An 18,956-nucleotide genomic window follows, 5' to 3' on the forward strand; every position below is an offset into this window, starting at 1 on the left:
GAAACTAAAGCGAATTCAAATTAATGGAAAAGTTGGAAACACTGAGGATGTGTAAAGATGATTTATGTTAGAGTGGAGTTGCAGCAAGCATACCCTCCCTGGGAGTCTAGTTCTATATGAACCACTCAAAGCTTTCTTTTAAGCCACTATGCAAAAACAAGCACTTAGTCGCAGTTATAACATTAAAATTATGAGTAAATAAAGCATTTATAATATATTTGAGGGCAATGGCACAAATCATACATATAGGGAGATTGTTGGAAAACTAACAATTTAATTATTTTTTTCTGTATAAGGTTGCAACTTGTAATTTCTGTGAATTTCGCAGTAATGATGATCATTGTTCGTGTTTTATGAAGGCGCATGGTCCCCAATCAACGCTGCTTCTAACCGTTTAATTTTTTTATTTTATTTATTGGTGTGGCTCCTGCAGAATTTCAGCTATTAAATCTTTTTTTATTATTACTTGCAGCTACCAAAATCTCTAAATGTATTTTTCTTGTATTGAAATTGTTTCCACACTGTTCACAAAAATCACATTATAATATATGATTATCTTCCAGAAGCAATGAATAACTTGGAATTTTAGGTTAAATATAGTCCTGTTACCTTCATGAGGCAGATATCTTATTATCTTTTTTATCATTATTTAAATAATGTTAATTCTTTCCTTTCAGTTACAATTGGACATTTCCAAAATCAGAAAAATGTCACACTTACAAGTATGAATTTCATTTGATTTGCCTTTATTGCTGCACAGATGAATGTGCAAGGCTGCGTCAAATCTTGTTAATGGGGAAAGATGATTTAAAAAAAAAAAAAATGTTAAAATGGGTTTATCACTCCTTCTTAATATGTAAATCTTTGTGAACAAAGTGTATAATTGTGCAGTGTTACCCTCTTTGTCATTCTGCATTCTCCACTGTAGTCTTCCTTACGTTTGGCAGACAATACTATGTGAGCCATTGTGTCTGTTACCTTTATTATGTCGTGCTGTGTTTCTAATATTCCTTTTTGCTGAAGTGTTCTTTATAGAGAATTTTTTTTTCTGTTGAGGTATGCTTATAGGTTTCATTTTTGCATATAAACTAGAAAAAGTAATAGGTGCAGGCCCATAATATTTTGACATTTAAGTGGCCAACGTTCAGCTGACAATGACAATGACAGTCAATAATAAGTAAGAAACGCTTTGGAGTTTTTTGACTGTATTTATAGAAAAATAATGAGAGCAGCACATGTTCTTCAACTAATCCATGATTTTAGTGTAATGCATTAATATCCATCCCAATTTTACTATTTTCTTTTGATTACAAATCTTTTATAGTGCATCATTTTATGAACAATAGTGACATGACATTTTATTATTCTACCTATTGTTGGTGCCTTATCCCTTGCTTCCACAAAGGGGTGTAGAGAGTCAGAAGTGAAACATAAGCAATCTCCAGAAGACATGCAGATGCAAGGGTTGGTTGGAACCTTTGCAGCACAGTTATTTATTGCTTGTAATAGTTTAATGTTTGTGTATTGATTTATTTCCTACTGTCCTTTTCAACATAATCTCTGTCAGCTTCAAAGGCTTTATTTAGGCTTAGTGTCTTTTGAATGCTGTTCAGGTTTCATTCTCTTATTAAGTGTTAATTTGTCACTAGAGTCAAATGAAGTTCCTTATTTGGTACCTTAAAATATGAGATCACCTAATTCTTTTTAAATAAACATGTACTATCTTTAGAACATTTATTTTCCTTTGATTTATGAGCACTGTAAGATTTGGGTAGGATCCATGCTTTGTATGTTTTTTTGCTTTAAACACATTTTCTATGGCATTTTCTGATTGACAGAGAGACAGTTATCATCAGCAATTCATATGTTTGTCTTGTGCTTTTGTTCAGCAAAAAAATTTTGCTTAGCCTTCTGGTTTAAATGTCTTTTCTTCCTGCCTTGCTCCCTGTGTTGGCTGGGATTGGCTCCAGCAGACCCCTGTGACCCTGTGTTAGGATATTGCGGGTTGGATAATGAATGGATGGATAGTTACCAACTATGTCCCTGTGTTCTTGTTGAACTTAGATTAAAGTGGCAGCTTCGATCAATTGTACTAATTCCCTTCATAATTTTAAACACTTCAGTTATATCTCCTTATAATATACTTTTGCTTAAACGGAAAAGCCCCAGCTCTTTTAATCTTTCCTCATAATTGATCCTCTGTAGCTCTGGAGTCAGCCTAGTTAATCTTCTGTGGAATTTTTCTAGAGCTGGTATACACTTTTTGTAGCCTGGACACCAAAACCTCACACAATACTCCAGATGAGGCATCACCAGTATGTTATAAAGCTTGAGCATAACCTCTTTGGACTTGTACTCTACACATCAGGGTGCTATATAACTTAACCTTCTGTTAGCTTTTTAATGGCTTCTGAACACTGTCTGGCAGTTCATAGTGACAAGTTCACTTCACTCCTAAATCCTCCTCATGAAATATATTTTCAATTTTCAGATCTCCCATTGTGCATTCAAACATAACATTTTTATTTCCTATGTGTAATACTTTTCTTTTACTTACATTAAATTTCATCTGTCTCAAATCTGCCTGAACCTGTATGCTGTTCAAGGCACTCTGTAATGATTCATCAGATTCTAGATTATCTGCCACCTATCTTGGTATCCACTGCAAACTTAACCAGCTTGTTACTTTTATTCCTATCTAAATCAGGCATGTCAAACACGCGCATGCGGCCCACAACAGAAATCTGTGCGGCCCGCATGACCGATCCTAGTTAGCACTAAACTTGTACAAAATGATTGAATCATTCTGCATCTTTGGCGTTACTTATTGACTTTTCTTACTTCTGCCTTCTGACAAAAGCGCGTTTTCCCATGGCATTATGGTACCGGAAAACATCATCTGCTAGTATAGCAACGAGCCTTGTCCAATATTAATGAGCCGCGACATCGCAACTGAAGTGCTAGGCTGCAGCAGCCTGGCAGCAGGGGCGGCCTTAGGCATGTGCAAACTGTCCACCTGCACAGGGCCGCCACGCCAATATATATTGAATATAAAACAGAAAGAGAAAATAACGACACAGCTGACGGCAATGTGGCCGAAAAAAACATTGTGTTTCTTGTTAATTAGTACGCTGTATTTACTAATATCGCTCGAGTCAGAGCAGTAAGCTATATGTAGTATTATAACATTCTGCCATAATGAGAATATCATGGGCCGCCACTTGGTTTTCAAGTTACGGACACGCGCATATAGAAGCGTGTCATGAGCACAAGGCAGCTATGCAGTGTCTGCAACGGACGGGCGAAGGGGCCACCGATTCTTTCTCTGCCCAGGGCCGCCACGAGCCTAGAGCCGCTACTGGCTGGGTTGCTGAGACTGGCCACTGGGCAGAACTGACCATCACATGTAGTAACAGCTCGCATATTTTCACGTTTTTTTGCTCTAGTTTTATATAATTTTGTGCTAGTATTGTAACGAACAGGTAGCGCAGACTACAGCTGAAGATCTGAAGTGGACGCGAGAAGTTGGTGAGTTGTTTATTAACAAATTTTTGTGATTTTGAGTTTGTAAAATTAGTGTAGGTCAGGGGGCTTTTTGCATATCGGCTTATTTTACAATATAAACTTTGAAGTAAACTTAGTAAAGTAAAATTAGATTTTTGGAGGATTTGTTTTCCAACTTGAATTACTGAGCAATGAATTCAGTGAGAATTTTCGTGATTTCAGTTCACACGAACAGGACTTTCCGCTGTTTACGTCACCATACTCTTACAACGTTGAGAATGCGCCTGAGAGTATCCAAATGGAATTGATTGAACTGCAGTCAGATTCTATTCTGAAGGCAAAATACAACGAAGTTGGTGTGCCAGGCTTGTATGCTTACCTGCCATCCTCGTATGTGTAGATCCTTAAGTTGGCATCGAGAGTACTGCCTATGTGCTGAAGCACTTACCTTTATGTGCAATTGTTTTCGTTAATGAAAGCTACCAAAACCCCACATCGCTCAAGACTTACCGTCGAGCACCTTTCATCCCTCGTAAAAGTTGCAGCTGCACAAGATTTCAAGCCTGATATTGACGAACTGGTTACTAACAAAAGATGCCAAGTGTTGGGACAAAAGAAATAGATCTCAGACTGTAAGACTCCTATATAAGCAATGAATAAAATATAGTAATATAAGGACCTAGCTAAGAGACTAAGACTCTAATTGAGATTGTATGGAAATAAATTGCTTTTCTTTAAACTTTTCAGTATTGGAAAGAAAGCTACAGTAACTTTGTATAATAGTATTTGTTACAGTGCGGCCCGCTGACGCACGTATGGCAGTCGAAGCAGCCCACCAATGGTAGTGAGTTTGACATGCCTGATCTAAATCATTTATATGTATTAAAAATAGCAGTGGCCCCAGAACTGACCACTATGGGACACCACTCTTAACATCATACAGTACTGATAGGGTTTCTCACACCATCACCCTCTGGCTTCTGAGTCTATTTTGTACCCATCTGCACACTACACCCTGAACTTGCACCTCTTTTAGTTTGAAGCTTAACCTCTTTTGTGACTTCTTATCAAATGTTTCTGAAGATCAAGATATTCCATTTTGACCATATCCTTTTGTTTCTTTCTCATAGAATTTCTGCATGTTAGTAAAACGAGACCTCCCTCTTCTAAACCCGTGCTTACTGTTCAGTAAAACTATGTTTCAAGAGTTTATATATGTACTCTCTAACCTCCTTAAGACCTAAGGGTAAATATTTTCTGGTCCAGATGATTTGTTTGATTTTAGCCCTTTTTTTATTTTATTTGAACAAAATAACATTCCATATGATCAAGTCTAACTTATACACTGGAGAAGATAACATTACATACAATCAAGTCAAACTTAACAAACCAGAATTCAGCCCCCTCTTGAGAAAAAGAGAGAAGAGCTAATAGCAAGAGCAAATCTGTAAAAACAACAAAGAAAGGAGAATGTCCTTCCCTCAAAAACATCTGGCCCAGTGAAGCTGGAGCTCGACTGCAATGTTCACAGATTGGATCTTTCCCTCAAAATAAGTCAAGTCCCACACATGGATAATTGCTTCAGTGGTTAATTATAGTGGATACTTTGATGCAAATAATGGCATGCATTTATAGTAGGTGTACTTTGTGTCTTTCAATATACAGTGAATCCCCCGCTTTACCGCAGTTCAGCTATCGCGCCCCCCGCTACATCGCAGATTTATTAATACTATTATTATTACTAGGGGGCTCCACCCCCTGCTCGTTTCGCTCGCCCATCCCCAGGTTTGGTTTACCGGATGAACAATTTTAAGAGATTATTTTCATGGGAATTGTTACATATGCATTATTTTTATTTTTACTTTAAAACTTTTGTAAAAACAATATTTGTCCTTTATTTCCTGCCCCGGACGTGGTTAAATCTCTTTCTCGCGGGGCACTTATAACGCTGCTCGTGTTAAGTGGGAGGGGGGGTCTGAACGCACGCTAAAGAGATGCGATCGGTTCAGCTGGTGTCTTGCTGGCCAGCTGTGTATTGTGCTTGTCGCGCTTTGTGTCAATCACTTAAAAGCCTGTACAGCAGCTGTCCTTTTGCCACTTTGCGTCTCTGCTGCTTGCTTTGTGAGGGGGGGGGGGGGGGGGGGGGGGGGGGGGGGGGGGGGGGGGGGGGGGGGGTGTTGGGGGGTTTTGAACACACGCTAAGCAGAAGTGGACAGATCAGCTACTGGCTTTGTGCTGCTTCTACCAAGATGCCTGTTCTGCACTTTCTGAAGGGGGGGAGGGGGGGGGTGAGGGCTGAATGCATGCTAAGGAGAAGTGCTCGGATCATCTGCTGGGTTTCTGCAGCTGCTGCTGGCAAGCTGAGTGTTCTGTTTGTCGTTGTTTTAAGAGCTGGAAGCACCTGAAGTTTGTCTGCCAAAAGCATTCCAACAACTGCTAGGTTAGATGTCAGTAAACTTGTTTTAAATTGTTTGTAAGTAGGGTGTGTCGTCAAAGTGTCTGTCTGAGATGATCTGGTCTTGATCGCTTCTCTCAAACACCCCCCCCACCTGCTCCACGGAGGCACGCTATGCTCCTGCCACTTCGCGTTGTGAAGGGGGGGAGCTTAATGCACGCTAAGGAGAAGTGAACTTTGTGCTGCTTCTGCCAAGATGCTTGTTCTGCTTGTCGCTCTGCGCGTCAATCATTTAAAAGCCTGTACAGCAGCTGTCCTTCTGTCTCACTGCCTTGTCTTGCATAACGTTAAGATGTTTTATAATAGAGGGATGTTACTCATATCCTAAGCCCGACATACACATATCATATGTGTTTACAAAGTGTGTTTTAATAAGTTTGCATGTGTTTAAAGCATGTGGGATGGGTATTTTAAGGCTTAAACTATAAAAAAAAAAAAAAAAAAAACTTTATTTACAGTAATCCCTCGCTGTATTGCGCTTCGACTTTCGCGGCTTCACTCTATCGCGGATTTTATATGTAAGCATATCTAAATATATAACGCGGATTTTTCTCTGCTTCGTGGGTTTCTGTGGACTTTGGGTCTTTTTACTTCTGGTACATGCTTCTTCAGTTGGTTTGCCCAGTTGATTTTGTACAAGGGATGCTATTGGGGGATGGCTGAGAAGCTACCCAATCAGAGCACGCAGTTAAGTTCCTGTGTGCTGATTGGCTCAGCAGCGGAGCGCCGAATTCGATTCCGCTGTGTTAACCAGGAGGTCTCATCTCGCTCATTCAGCATCAACGTATTTCGCTGTGTAAAGAGTTAACTTTTGTGCTCTTTTTTTGTTTATGTTTGTGCATAGTCAAGCCCTTCGTTATGGCTCCAAAATGATCTGCTCCTACTACTGCTTCAGAGGCCGTGCCCAAGCGCAAAAGGAAGATGCTAACGATTGCCCGAAAGGTAAAAGTTTTGGATATGTTGAAGGCAGGGAACAGCTACACCGCTGTAGGACGCCATTACGGCATCAATGAGTCCACGATTCTTTTTATTTAAAAAGGAGGAAAAGCATATAAGATCTATGGCCGCAGTGTCCTTTAACCAGGGTGCAAAATGAGTTGTAAGTGAATGTAATAAGGCAGTAGTCCGGATGGAATCTGCTTTAGGGATTTGGATTGAAAACTGCTGGAAGAAGAACAACGGCGGTGCTACACAATTGCCTGAAGAGGCTCCTTTAGAAGAGCTGTAACGCTCTCCTTTGTTGTGCAGTAAAATTAAACTCATTGTTATCGGACAAGTCGTCGTGTCATTGTTGGTGAGTAACCATAATTAATTTTCTATGTACAGTACTTATTACATGTACATAGTTTAGTGTCACTGTACACACATTTTATTGTATACAATTTTTCTTGCATTGTACGTATTTGTTGCTGGTGGCCACTCTGTTGTAATGGCTGTAACATATGTGATATCGGAGACGCTCGATATCTTTAAAATAATATTTAGGTTTTACTGTATATGAACAGTGTTTTTACATACGTACATAATTTCAACGAATCTTACCTAATATCTGAGAGAATACAAAGGGTTTATGCTGTATAGTTGTGCGGGAAATGTTTATAATAGTGTGGGAGAGTTTATAAGGGCTTAAAATATATAAAAATAACCATATGATCATATGGTTTTTACTTCGCGAATTTTCACCTTTCGCGGGGGGTTCTGGAACGCAACCCCCGCGATCGAGGAGGGATTATTGTATATGGTCTTTCTATATCACAGATTTTCACCTACCGCTGATGGGTCTGGAACGTAACTTCCGCGATAGGTGGGGGATCACTGTAGTAGGTTTTCATGTGTTTTACAACAGTATTTTTCATTACATAATTTGTGTATTATTGTTGGCATTTTATAACATGGTTATTTTTATATATTATTATTTCAAACATTTTAAAGGAAAACCATTTACAGCACTGCCTAATGCAGTAGTAGTATTTTGTGTTACTAGAATGTACAACTCTAAAATATTCTTTGTGGCATTTTTACTGCAATAAACCTTTTCAAATTGGTACATTGGTGGTACAATGGTGGTGTAATGGTCAGGAATGCTTGCTTCATGAATATAATGCTTTGGGCTCAAATTCTATACCTTGTCTTTGTACAGTTTTCATATTCTCCCCATGTTTACTCCTTTTTTTCCTTCCATATCCCAGACGTGCGTGTTAGGTCACTAGGCGATTTTTAATTGTCCCCTTATGTGTAGGTGTGTGTGTGTGTGTATGAGTGGGCTTTTTTATGAACTGGTGACCAGTCAAGGATTGCTACTTACCTCACTCCATGGGCTGCCAGAATAGGCTCTGGCCCACCACAACCTGAAACCTGATTAAGAGAATCTATATACAGCATGTATGTCAAAAAAAGACCTTTTCCGTTCATTTTAGGTTATAAAGCAGATGAAACAACTTGGCTTACTACTTTGATTTCTATATTAGGCAAAATCAGTGATTGAAAGCATTTTTGAGTGCACGCTTATATTTATATTTAAGTTTTATCATAAATCAATTTGATTATAATATGTTTCAGCATTGCCAAGTTATTCCTAGTGGAATAGTGGAACATCCTTTTGACAAATATCATTTCAGTGTGAGATTCACATTACTGGAGTGTATAGAATAATATTACTATGGTGCATTGGTCTGTAGTACATAAAACTGGAGGATGTGCAGTGGTATTGCGGCCTCATTGCTTTGAGTCCTGGTAAATGTCCTGATTAGTGGACTAGCCATAAGTTCCAGGTTTGTTGCAATTTGTGCTTCAATACATTCTTGAATTTTGTTAGGTTTACATGCATTTGTGTCTTGATTTCTAGACGTAGGTTATGTATAGTTTATTTACAGAGCTACATATTTCACTGCTTCAAAGACTCAAATCTCATGTAAATTTTCTTAGGATGAATTTTGTTTTCTTTGCATTCTTCATTTGATACTTATTGAATGTTCTCTAAATTGAAGCATTTTGAAAATGGCCACATTTTAGACTTAATTTTGTCCATCCCTACAACTTCTAAACTACTTGTCAAGTTTGAGGTCATGATGAACAGGTTGATAGCTTTGGGTGTAATGCAGGAAGAAACCTTGGTCAAGGTGCCATGCCAGTACATTATCAGGTACACTGACGCTGTGGTAGTTTAGAGTTGCTGCTTAAATAAGCAAATACTCATGTGAGAGACTAGAGTACCAGGAGTGGAACCCACACAAATGGGGAAAATGTGCAACAAAGAAAGTGTTTGGGCTGAATACAAACCTGGGACTCTAGACCTATACGTCAACAGGAAAACATCTCATTTTGATCAGACTCCTTTATATTATTTCTTTTTCTATTTTATTCTATTTAATTGGAATTTAAGGGTAGGGTTGATCTTTTTTATAAACTTTTATTTGATATGCAGTATTCTCCCAGAAAAAAATAATACCGTCAGGTTAAAGATTTTTTTTTTATTACATTTAATGCCAATTCACATGATTTCAGCAGCTATTATGTTAAAGGTCTTCTCTGCTTCTCTCTATGATCCTTGTACTCCATAGTACTTTAACAATGGTATAAATACTAGTACTCCAGATATTTTGAGTATAGACATGGCTCAATGAGGTTTATGATACTAAGGCTACTGTTATAAACTAGATATTTTTTTTCAAAATGTTGAAATTGGTGTGGTAAAGTCAGGCAACACCATATAATTACCAAAAATGGCAAGACTGTCCAAATCTAAATGTATTCATTTTATTGAAGAAAAATGCACAGTGCAGTCAGTTATGCACTTATGTAAACAATACAGCAGTACAGTCGTGTTCCAGATAAAAAAGAAAAACGGACATAAATTTTTTCCTTTACACTCTGAGAGTTATGAAGTATCACAATTTTTGTCACATAAGTATTAAAACATTTGGAAAGGACAACCAAATACATCAATTTCCCATTGAGATTTGGTAGGTGGATTGGCTAAAGTAGGCATGCCTTGAACTTTAGTGAGTTCACATGTTGGTGTTTTAAACTACCTCATTTCACTTAGTTTATTGAAACAGGATGAATTTTAAGTGTTGAGGATGAACAGTCAAAGACATGAGACATTGGAATTGAGAAAGGAGAATGCTTTGATGTTAATGGAAAGGTGGGCAAATGGATTTACCAACCAGGTGAAGAACAAGGGTTCAAAAAGTGGTATAATTGGATCGTGTGAGCCAGAACAGTTTTTTTTTAATGCCTTATTTATTAATTTGTTTTCTTCCTGCTTTCTTTATGGTACCATTTTTGAGGTATCCTTGGTACCATTCAGGGTATAGGGAGACACCTTGGGCACACCTCCTCTTGTTATAATACAGTTTATTTTTATTTTTGGTATTTTTTTGTTTATTATCTTCTTAAAGACACAATCATTAAAGTTGAGCAAGTAAGTGTTTCACTACATATTATACTATATGTGTAATTTGTATGTGACAAATAAAAATTGGGTTTATTTGATCAAAAATCACTCTACTTCCATAGTATCAGTTAATTATAGTGCTAGGGACTTTAGTCTTAATTATCTTTTCAAGAGTAGAAATTGATAGAAATTGTTGTATCACTACCAAAACCAAAAAACTAGAACACTTTTTTCTTTTTAAACTGTGCTTTGCATTTTTTCATTCTTTTTTCCAGAAACATTTATGTTGTGCATTGCAAAGTGACTCCTATAAAAAAAAAAAAAAATGTATTCTATTGATGTGGACATATTTTTTTGTGTTTTTAGGACCTGAAGAAGAAACTTTCATTACTAACCACTTGTGATGCAGGTAATGTTTATTATTTTAAGAGTGGTATTTACTTAACATGCTGAGAAACTGGTACTAGAGAAAAAAAGCCTGAGATCAGATACAGTAACAAAATATACACAAATTGCTATTTTAATGTTTAAATACGAAGTTGACATTGAAAGCTTTTAGTAAGTTAAGAAAAGGAAGTGCCTTTTGTCAGTAAGTGCTGTTTGTTTTACATCTGCAAAGGAAGTATAACTGAGTTATTTGTTTGCACTTGATCCAACTAAATTAAAATTCAAAAATTATTTTTTTACAATGAAGACAGCAGTGCTGTCTAGGTTTGTTGACAAAATGTTTAATGTAGTTGTATGCTATTCTCATGTCATGGTGTTCGGCATTAAAATTAAAGCTGAAACCAATGAGAACTTTGGTTTTCAGCTGTTTAGCTGTATCCGTTTTAAGGTTATATATCTTGTGTCTATGCCCCATAGTAATTACATTTATACTCTGCTATCCTAATCTTTTTTTCACTTTGAGTATTGTAGAAAATAATTTATCACTTGTGCATTAGGGAAAACCTTTTTCAGTATACAGATGGATATTTAACAGATGCTTTAATTCATGACCTCTAGGTCAGATCTTTTGAGATGCCTGTGCAGTACAGTTTTAATTGCTAGATAGCAATAAAATTTTAAAAGCCTGTAAAATAGTCATTAGATTGTAAAGCTATTACATTGTTTGTGGCTTAATATTTTAATGTTGATATTGTTAGCTTTAACACTAATACATACAGTAAATGTTGTTATTCTTTCATTCATGACTCTACTTGATAAATTTCAAAATATAGGTTGTGGTTTCTTATTTGTTTTGTACAGCCAATACAATTATGGTGGGTCTGGTACTATTTCAAAGTGATATAGCACTCCCAAAATCGCATTCTGCAAACCAGGGTTATAAGGGGAAATGCCCATCCTTACAGTGCTGGGCACAAATCAGGAAAATGTTAGCTTTCTTCATTGCACTTAATGCTATCAAAATAGGATCTGGTACCCTCACTCCAGAATGGGATTCAGCAGGATTGCAATATTTTTTATGGTTATGTTTTGTTAATGTTGTAACCACAGTGAGATAAAAATCTATAAATATAATTAAAGGACCTTTTTTTATCATGATGAGTATCTCTTGTGGCAAAATGATCTCCCTCATCTTAAACTTACTTGCTCCTCCCTTAAATTACTCTGTGCTCTTTTAAATCTGTGCAATGTTACTATTGCCAAAAATTAGAGAAATTAAATGTTCTATCAGTATTTATGATAGCCATCTTCTTCAAGTTTCTCTTGCACTTTCATTATCATTTCTGTCCTATGTGTGTTAATAAATTAGGACTGTTGATTAATTCCCTTAACAGATGCAGTTAATGTCTTAAAAATTTCTGTGATTACATTTTTTAACGCAATTAAATCTGGTTAATTTGGCCATGCATCACACATTGTTGCCAAAAAAATCAAAATCTATTAATAGTAGCAGCAATTTCGCACTGCCAGATAAATATATTTTACAAGTATCTGTTTTATGTGTGCTGTGTGCCACTGCCTGAGCTTCCAAACTAAGAGTGGGAAGGTCGTGACTTAAAGTATTGCCCTTGAAGGAGTAGGAAGATTTAGTGTGTTACTGGAAGATAGTGTTTAAAGTGTAGTTTTAATACAAATATGTCAAACTCTGGACACCTGATTTAAATATGGTGTGGACTAAAGAAGGCTGAATAACATTATCAGGCAAAGTGGCAGCTAAGAATATCATCTCTGTTATAAAGTACAATACTTCCTATCTGAGTAAATGATTCCCTTGCCAAGTGAATTAGCTATAGTTATTAAACACTAGAATACAGAGCAGTGTATACAGAGAACAGTTTTCCAACCAGATTCTCTTCTCATGACTAAGCAGGTAAATGTTCTGTGCTTTCTGACTCTCTGTATGTTTTCAGAGTGCAAATAATACTCCAATAGGAAAACTGGAAATTACACAATGCAGAGTAATTACCTTTTTGAATTTCAAATGAACACAATTGTAATTGAATCTAAGATTTTACCATATAGTACTGTGTAATGTTTTTCCGTCTTTTCAATTTCCTCTGTTACTGAAAATTTTTGCACCTTGAAAGTTTTCAGGTCTTACAAAATGTACTTTTAGATACAGGGCACCTGATTATTCAGATAACACATTTTTAAAACTTATTTCATTTATCTAATGCACAATATAATCTAACACTGATAGTGATATTATGCCACTAAAGAGAAATACAAATATGTTTACAGTTTTAACACATTGTCCATTTAGTTTTTGATACCTTTATCAGTTGGATATGGTAATGTTAGAGAAGCTAAAAGTACATAATCTGTGAACTACATGAAATCCATCCATCCATTTTCCAACCCGCTGAATCCGAACACAGGGTCACGGGGGTCTGCTGGAGCCAATCCCAGCCAACACAGGGCACAAGGCAGGAACCAATCCCGGGAAGGGTGCCAACCCACCGCAGGACACACACAAACACACCCACACACCAAGCATACACTAGGGCCAATTTAGAATCGCCAATCCACCTAACCAGCATGTCTTTGAACTATGGGAGGAAACCGGAACTACATGACATTCAAAATGGAAATGCATCAAACAACCTTTTCTTCCCCCAATAAAACCTGTGCAAAAGCATTTTTATTCAGAAAATGATGTCATTACAGTAGTCATTTTTGTCAGTAACATTTTGATGTAAACAAGCTGCGAAGAGCAAAATTTGCAAACATTTATTAAACACATTTTTATTTTATTGTTTAAATATGCCTATTCAGTTGATGGAAATGTAGCATTTGACAGAAATTAAAATACATAAATAGAACTGCATTTGACAGCAAAATATAGCAACATTAACGATTTTGCAATAAAATATAGTAACATGTTAAAAAAAAGTGTCTGCTATATGATGCATTTGCCAACGGATGCCTGTATGACAAAAAAGCAAAACTGTGAACAAAACTATAAATGCTATAACAGAGCACATTGCTAAGGAAATGTACCCTATTTCTATGGTGTCAAAAGAGAAATTTAAAAACCTGCTGAAAGGGGTAGACTCAAGGTGGTATATAATGCCAAGTCAAATTTACTTCACCAAAGCAGCACTCCCACAAAATTATGAAGAGTACAGGCAAAAAGTCCACTTAAATATTAAATCAATTGGCTGTTCTGCATGCTGAACAAATCTGGGGTCTGTTCACACATCTGAACCATATACTGTATAAGAGAGTGTAGATAAGCTTGTCTATCTGTCCTACAACATGTGACAGTTCTGTGAATACTGAGCTAATAAAAGAACATGATATCTGTTTCTGCACTAATTTGAGTGAGTTGTTATTTGGTGTTTTTTTTTTTTTGTGTGGGCAGTTTTGCACATTTAAAATATTTTAAGTAGTGTCAAGTAAAAGTTAATTGTAATATCATTTGGTGAATACTTTTATTACAGTGTCTACAAATATTAAGATTTTTTTTTTAAAAGAGTCTATCTATATATATATATATATATATATATATATATATATATATATATATATATAATATATATAAATATAAAATTCACTAAGCAGCCGACAGGGCACGCAAGAGAACTATGGGATATGCACGACATAGCCACGCCCACCAACTCAAAGACCATGGGATACGACGACAACTCACAGAGCCACGCCCACCAACTCTAAGACCATGGGACGAGAAAGCCTGCTGACCCGCCTGACTGTTACCAGCATTCACCGCAATGTACTGGAGTGTAAAACTATCGCAGCTGCTAAGCTTTCAGCCATGTGAGGTTGAACAATAACAGGTCTGTGATGCCCTTAGATGTCCGGGGCTGCACGCGTGCTACACTGAATGGATCAATGTGTGTCTACCCGGCACCGAGAGGCATGGGTAAGCCGTTGAACCCCATTCGTGATGGGGACCGGGGCTTGCAATTGTTCCCCACGAACGAGGAATTCCCAGTAAGTGCGGGTCATAAGCTCACACTGATTAAGTCCCTGCCCTTTGTACACACCGCCTGTCGCTACTACCGATTGGATGGTTTAGTGAGGTCTTCGGATCAGTCCTGCCGTGGTCGCTCGCGGCCTCTGGCGGAGCGCCGAGAAGACGATCGAACTTGACTATCTAGAGGAAGTAAAAGTCGTAATTCCGTAGGTGAACCTGCGGAAGGATCATTACCAGTTGTGCCGACCCGTCATTGGACGGTTAGGACCCGAAACCTCTCGGGCCCGCTTCCCCGCCCTCTCTCCGGAGAGGCAGAGGGGGCGGAAAGGGTGTCCTCCCTGGGCATCCTTCCCCTCTCCCCCCGTTCCAGCCCCGTCTCTCGCTCTGGGAGGTGGGGGTGTGGCGACGGTCCTCCAGTTTTCAGTCACGGACAATTGTATGTTGCTCTCTCCAGAGTTCCATCTTTTCATTCACTTACAGTCATATCCTCAGACCCACCCCATTTGGACAACTGTCTTTCAGGATGTGTTCACCCATCAATAAATAATTATGCGGCGTGTGCTACGCCGCGGGTTGGCTAGTAGTAAATAAAAGCAAACTGTGAAGTTTGCAATACACCTTTTTGATATAGAGTACTGTGCTTTGGAGGCACAGTATTATTATCTTTATTAACATATTTAAGCATTGATAAATATCATAATATTGTGATATATTGGTTAAATATTGTGATGTTGAATTTTGTTAATATCACCCAGCAATATATCCATGTCTGGATTTAAAATGCAGTTAAAATCTCCAGCCATTATAATTTTATGAGTGCTTATATTAGGAACCAGTGCAAATTTGTTTTACGTAATTTCTCTGTCATTCACATTAAGTGAATATATATCTACCAGAATTACTTTCGAGCTGAGTAAGTTCCCCACCAAAAAACCACATCAATTGTTTTATGGATTAAAATTCATGCACTTGTGATTTTTTTTGGAATAACAAATTTGACCAATCCAATGTCTTTTTAGTCAAAACTGCTCCTTATTTTTTAAGTGAGTCTCCTGTAAAAATATTGTCTTGGCTTTTATGTTTGTGAGACAGGAGAATACTGTTTTTCTGTTTGGGTCATGATTGAGAACTTTTGACATTTCAGCTTACAAAGTTCTTTGATTAATCAAAGATATAGTGCTTCTGGGCATTGGGGGACATTTTGTGATCTTAAGTAAAAGCAGTGAATTCTTACAGATTTCAGATTTAATACTAATTGCATATGCTCGTTGCTGGGTGTTGTGGTTAGTAAGCTAGCACATACATTTACACATCTGTGGAAATAAAAGATACAGAGATAATAACTTGCTGTCTTTCCCTTCTCTTCCATCCCCCATCTCGCCTTCTCAAGTGAGGCTAAGACTGAATAGAGTCCAGGTCCTCTGTTGTGTCAAGAGAGAGGGCATCCCGAAAACACGAAGAATTCTCCTTGCAGTGATAAACAGTAAAATGAGATTTTAGTAGTAAGAGCACACAAATGGTAGTAAATATGCTCTTTACTTTTTGACTACACGTATACTTAATAAAATATACTACAGTAAATAAATTATCAACACTAAATGTATTGTCATTATTCTATACTATACAATATGTATAATATATCAATACCTAGTGATAGAGAACAAAAAACTAAAATACTACTAACATATTTAGATAAAAAGAAAAATTATAGTTAAAAAAAAGCAATGGCAAACCTGTTATATTGAAACTGGTACAATTTGCAAACAACAAATATTTAACCAAGCCCTTGCACACTACTGTTATTTTTCTTTGCATTTCACATATACTGTTTAATTCCTGAGTTTAAAGTACTCATTTCATGTTTTAAAGATAGTTGGAATTAATGTTTGTAGCCCTTGTTCTGCTTCCTCTGGAGAGATAAAGATATAGAAGTGACTGTCAATCGTTACTTTGAGTCTGTCTGGAAACAGAAGACTATATTTGATTTCAGTTCTGTGTAGGCATTGTTTAATGCTGTTGAATACAGCCTATTATGCAGCAGTTGTTAGAGCGAAATCTTGAAATATACAGATTTGGCTGTTTTCAAATATGATCTACTCCAGTTTGGGGTGGAATATCAAGTTTTCTTTATCCTCTAATTTTTTTTTTTAATCTGTTAAACTTCTAGACTTTGTGGGATTTGTCTTTGCGCATTCAGCATTTAATAGTTGAGATGTTTGTTTTAATTATCCCCTCTGAATATTTTAGAAAAAATACTGATAAATATTTAACTGGGTTTGGACGTTCTTGATTTTTGGAAAGTATTCTGATGCTGATATTTTTCTTTCTATGTCTTTTTTTTTTAAACAGCATGAAAATATTCGAAAGCACCTTGTATTCAGAATATAGGGCAATTATTGTTTTATCTGCTGCAGATACCATTTGTTCTACTTCCTCAATGCAATTTTTCGAGTATGACCTTTACTTCCAGATGAGCCTCCAATACTAGCTCATTTTTTCTCTATGCTTTTATCCATATTTTACTGAATTTTCTTTCAGCTTAACATTAAAATTATTGCTTAAACATACCTCCAGATCCTTTATGTTCTGGTTCATATCCTTCATTTTCTGATACCACTAGGGGGCTCCGCCCCCTGCTCGCTTCGCTTGCCAACCCCTGGTGTTGGGAAATGACAAAGAGCGTGATGTATTAATGAGATATAGCATAGTGTGAAGGTGTAGATGATGCATATAGAAAGCAAACAATAAAGTGTGTGGCACAGTGTAAAGGTATATTGGAAAATGTCTTTGTACACAACATTAGTAGTAAAGATGGTGTCTTGTCCTTGAATGAGTTTTCCTTGGCATGGAGCACTTATAACCTTAACTTTAACGTCAGATGAAGGTCGAAATCGTGAGAAGGCCACATAAAGTTGCCCATGTCCAAAAACGGGTTCAGAGAGGTGGATGCCAACCTTGTTCATGGTGGGTAAATAGTGTTTAAATATTCTAAGGGGAAATGAAGATGGTCATTGTCGTCATCAGAGTCAACTTTGTCAGAGTTTAGAAAGAGTTGTGTCTCGTCAGGAAGTAATGCAATGTCTTGGTTATTTATGTGATCCACATTAATATTTTTTGGACATAATATAGTGTGTTGTATTAAAAGGGGTATTTGGTCTAATGAGATTGCTGTTCCAAATATCTCTGTAACTAAGTCGTCTCAGATAAAGGCTTGAGGAATTGTAATAATATCTGGGTGAAGTATATCTGTATTGGTGAGTGTATCATCTCCCAGTTGTAATAAACAATTGTTATAATCTGGATCTGGACATCGCATGTTTAGTACTAACTGTATCTTTTGAAAGCGATGCCAATTGTCTGCGTATTTTAAGGTGGATTGAACAATAGGTGAGCGCATGGCATGTGGAACAATAGCTAAGCACTGTCTAAAATCTCCTCCTAATAAAAGTACCTTTCCTCCAAAGGGAATATTATTATTCATCAACGTTTGTAGAAGTTTATCAATGGTGTTGAGTAAGTGACTAGATGCCATTGTACATTCATCAATAATTAACAGTTTTGCAAGACGGATGCCACGTGCATTGCTACTGTTCATGTTCATAGTGGATAGTGATTTGTAGGATCTAATGCAGTTCATAAAGTTTTAACTTTCAGGTACATCGTTAGTTAGAAGCTTCTGTAGATATTCAGGATATGAATGTAAAGGAGGCAGTCTTATTTGACCCTTTTGACAACAACGTGTAAATTCATTACTTGTATTGCCAGTTGTTTCTTCAGGGAAGTTAAGTGAATGACAATGATTGGAAATGACATTCATTAATCCCAATGAATTTTCCTGAATAGTGGACTCATTATTGAACGCGTTGTCAGCTAAGTGGCGCAAGCGTTTAGCAGGTGTCTGTCATTGATGTCCGTGACGTGTATCTTTTGCTTGTGCCGTTTGAGAGGCGCGGCGTTGTATGTCCAGTATTTGGGACGTGTTGTTTTGGAGCTGTAATCGATTTGCCTGTGCAGTGTGAGAAGCCCGTTGTAGTTTACGGCATGCAGTTTTTGAATTGAGCCTTGCCCGTTTTTGTATGTCGGTCAGTTGAGCTTTCTGTTTTTGGAGCCTTGTCTGCTTGTTTACCGGCAATTCAGATGCGCGTTGTAGACGTCTGCGTTTATTTATTTTGTCCCTTCGCTGCCGTTTCTGTATGTCTGAGACGGGAGGTGTTTCG

At 37.2% G+C, this 18,956-nt stretch overlaps 1 protein-coding gene across 1 annotated transcript in view; it reads left to right on the forward strand.

The window, feature by feature from the left end:
- Nucleotides 1-18,956, forward strand: part of vps8 (VPS8 subunit of CORVET complex) — an 893,492-nt gene that overhangs the window by 527,721 nt on the left and 346,815 nt on the right. Inside the window, exon 37 of the mRNA XM_051931263.1 lies at nt 10,722-10,764. Coding sequence (XP_051787223.1) covers nt 10,722-10,764 — 43 coding nt within the window. The remainder of the gene's footprint in view (nt 1-10,721; nt 10,765-18,956) is intronic.

This window comes from Erpetoichthys calabaricus, chromosome 8, assembly GCF_900747795.2.
Source record: "Erpetoichthys calabaricus chromosome 8, fErpCal1.3, whole genome shotgun sequence".
Classification (NCBI taxonomy): Eukaryota; Metazoa; Chordata; class Cladistia; order Polypteriformes; family Polypteridae; genus Erpetoichthys; species Erpetoichthys calabaricus.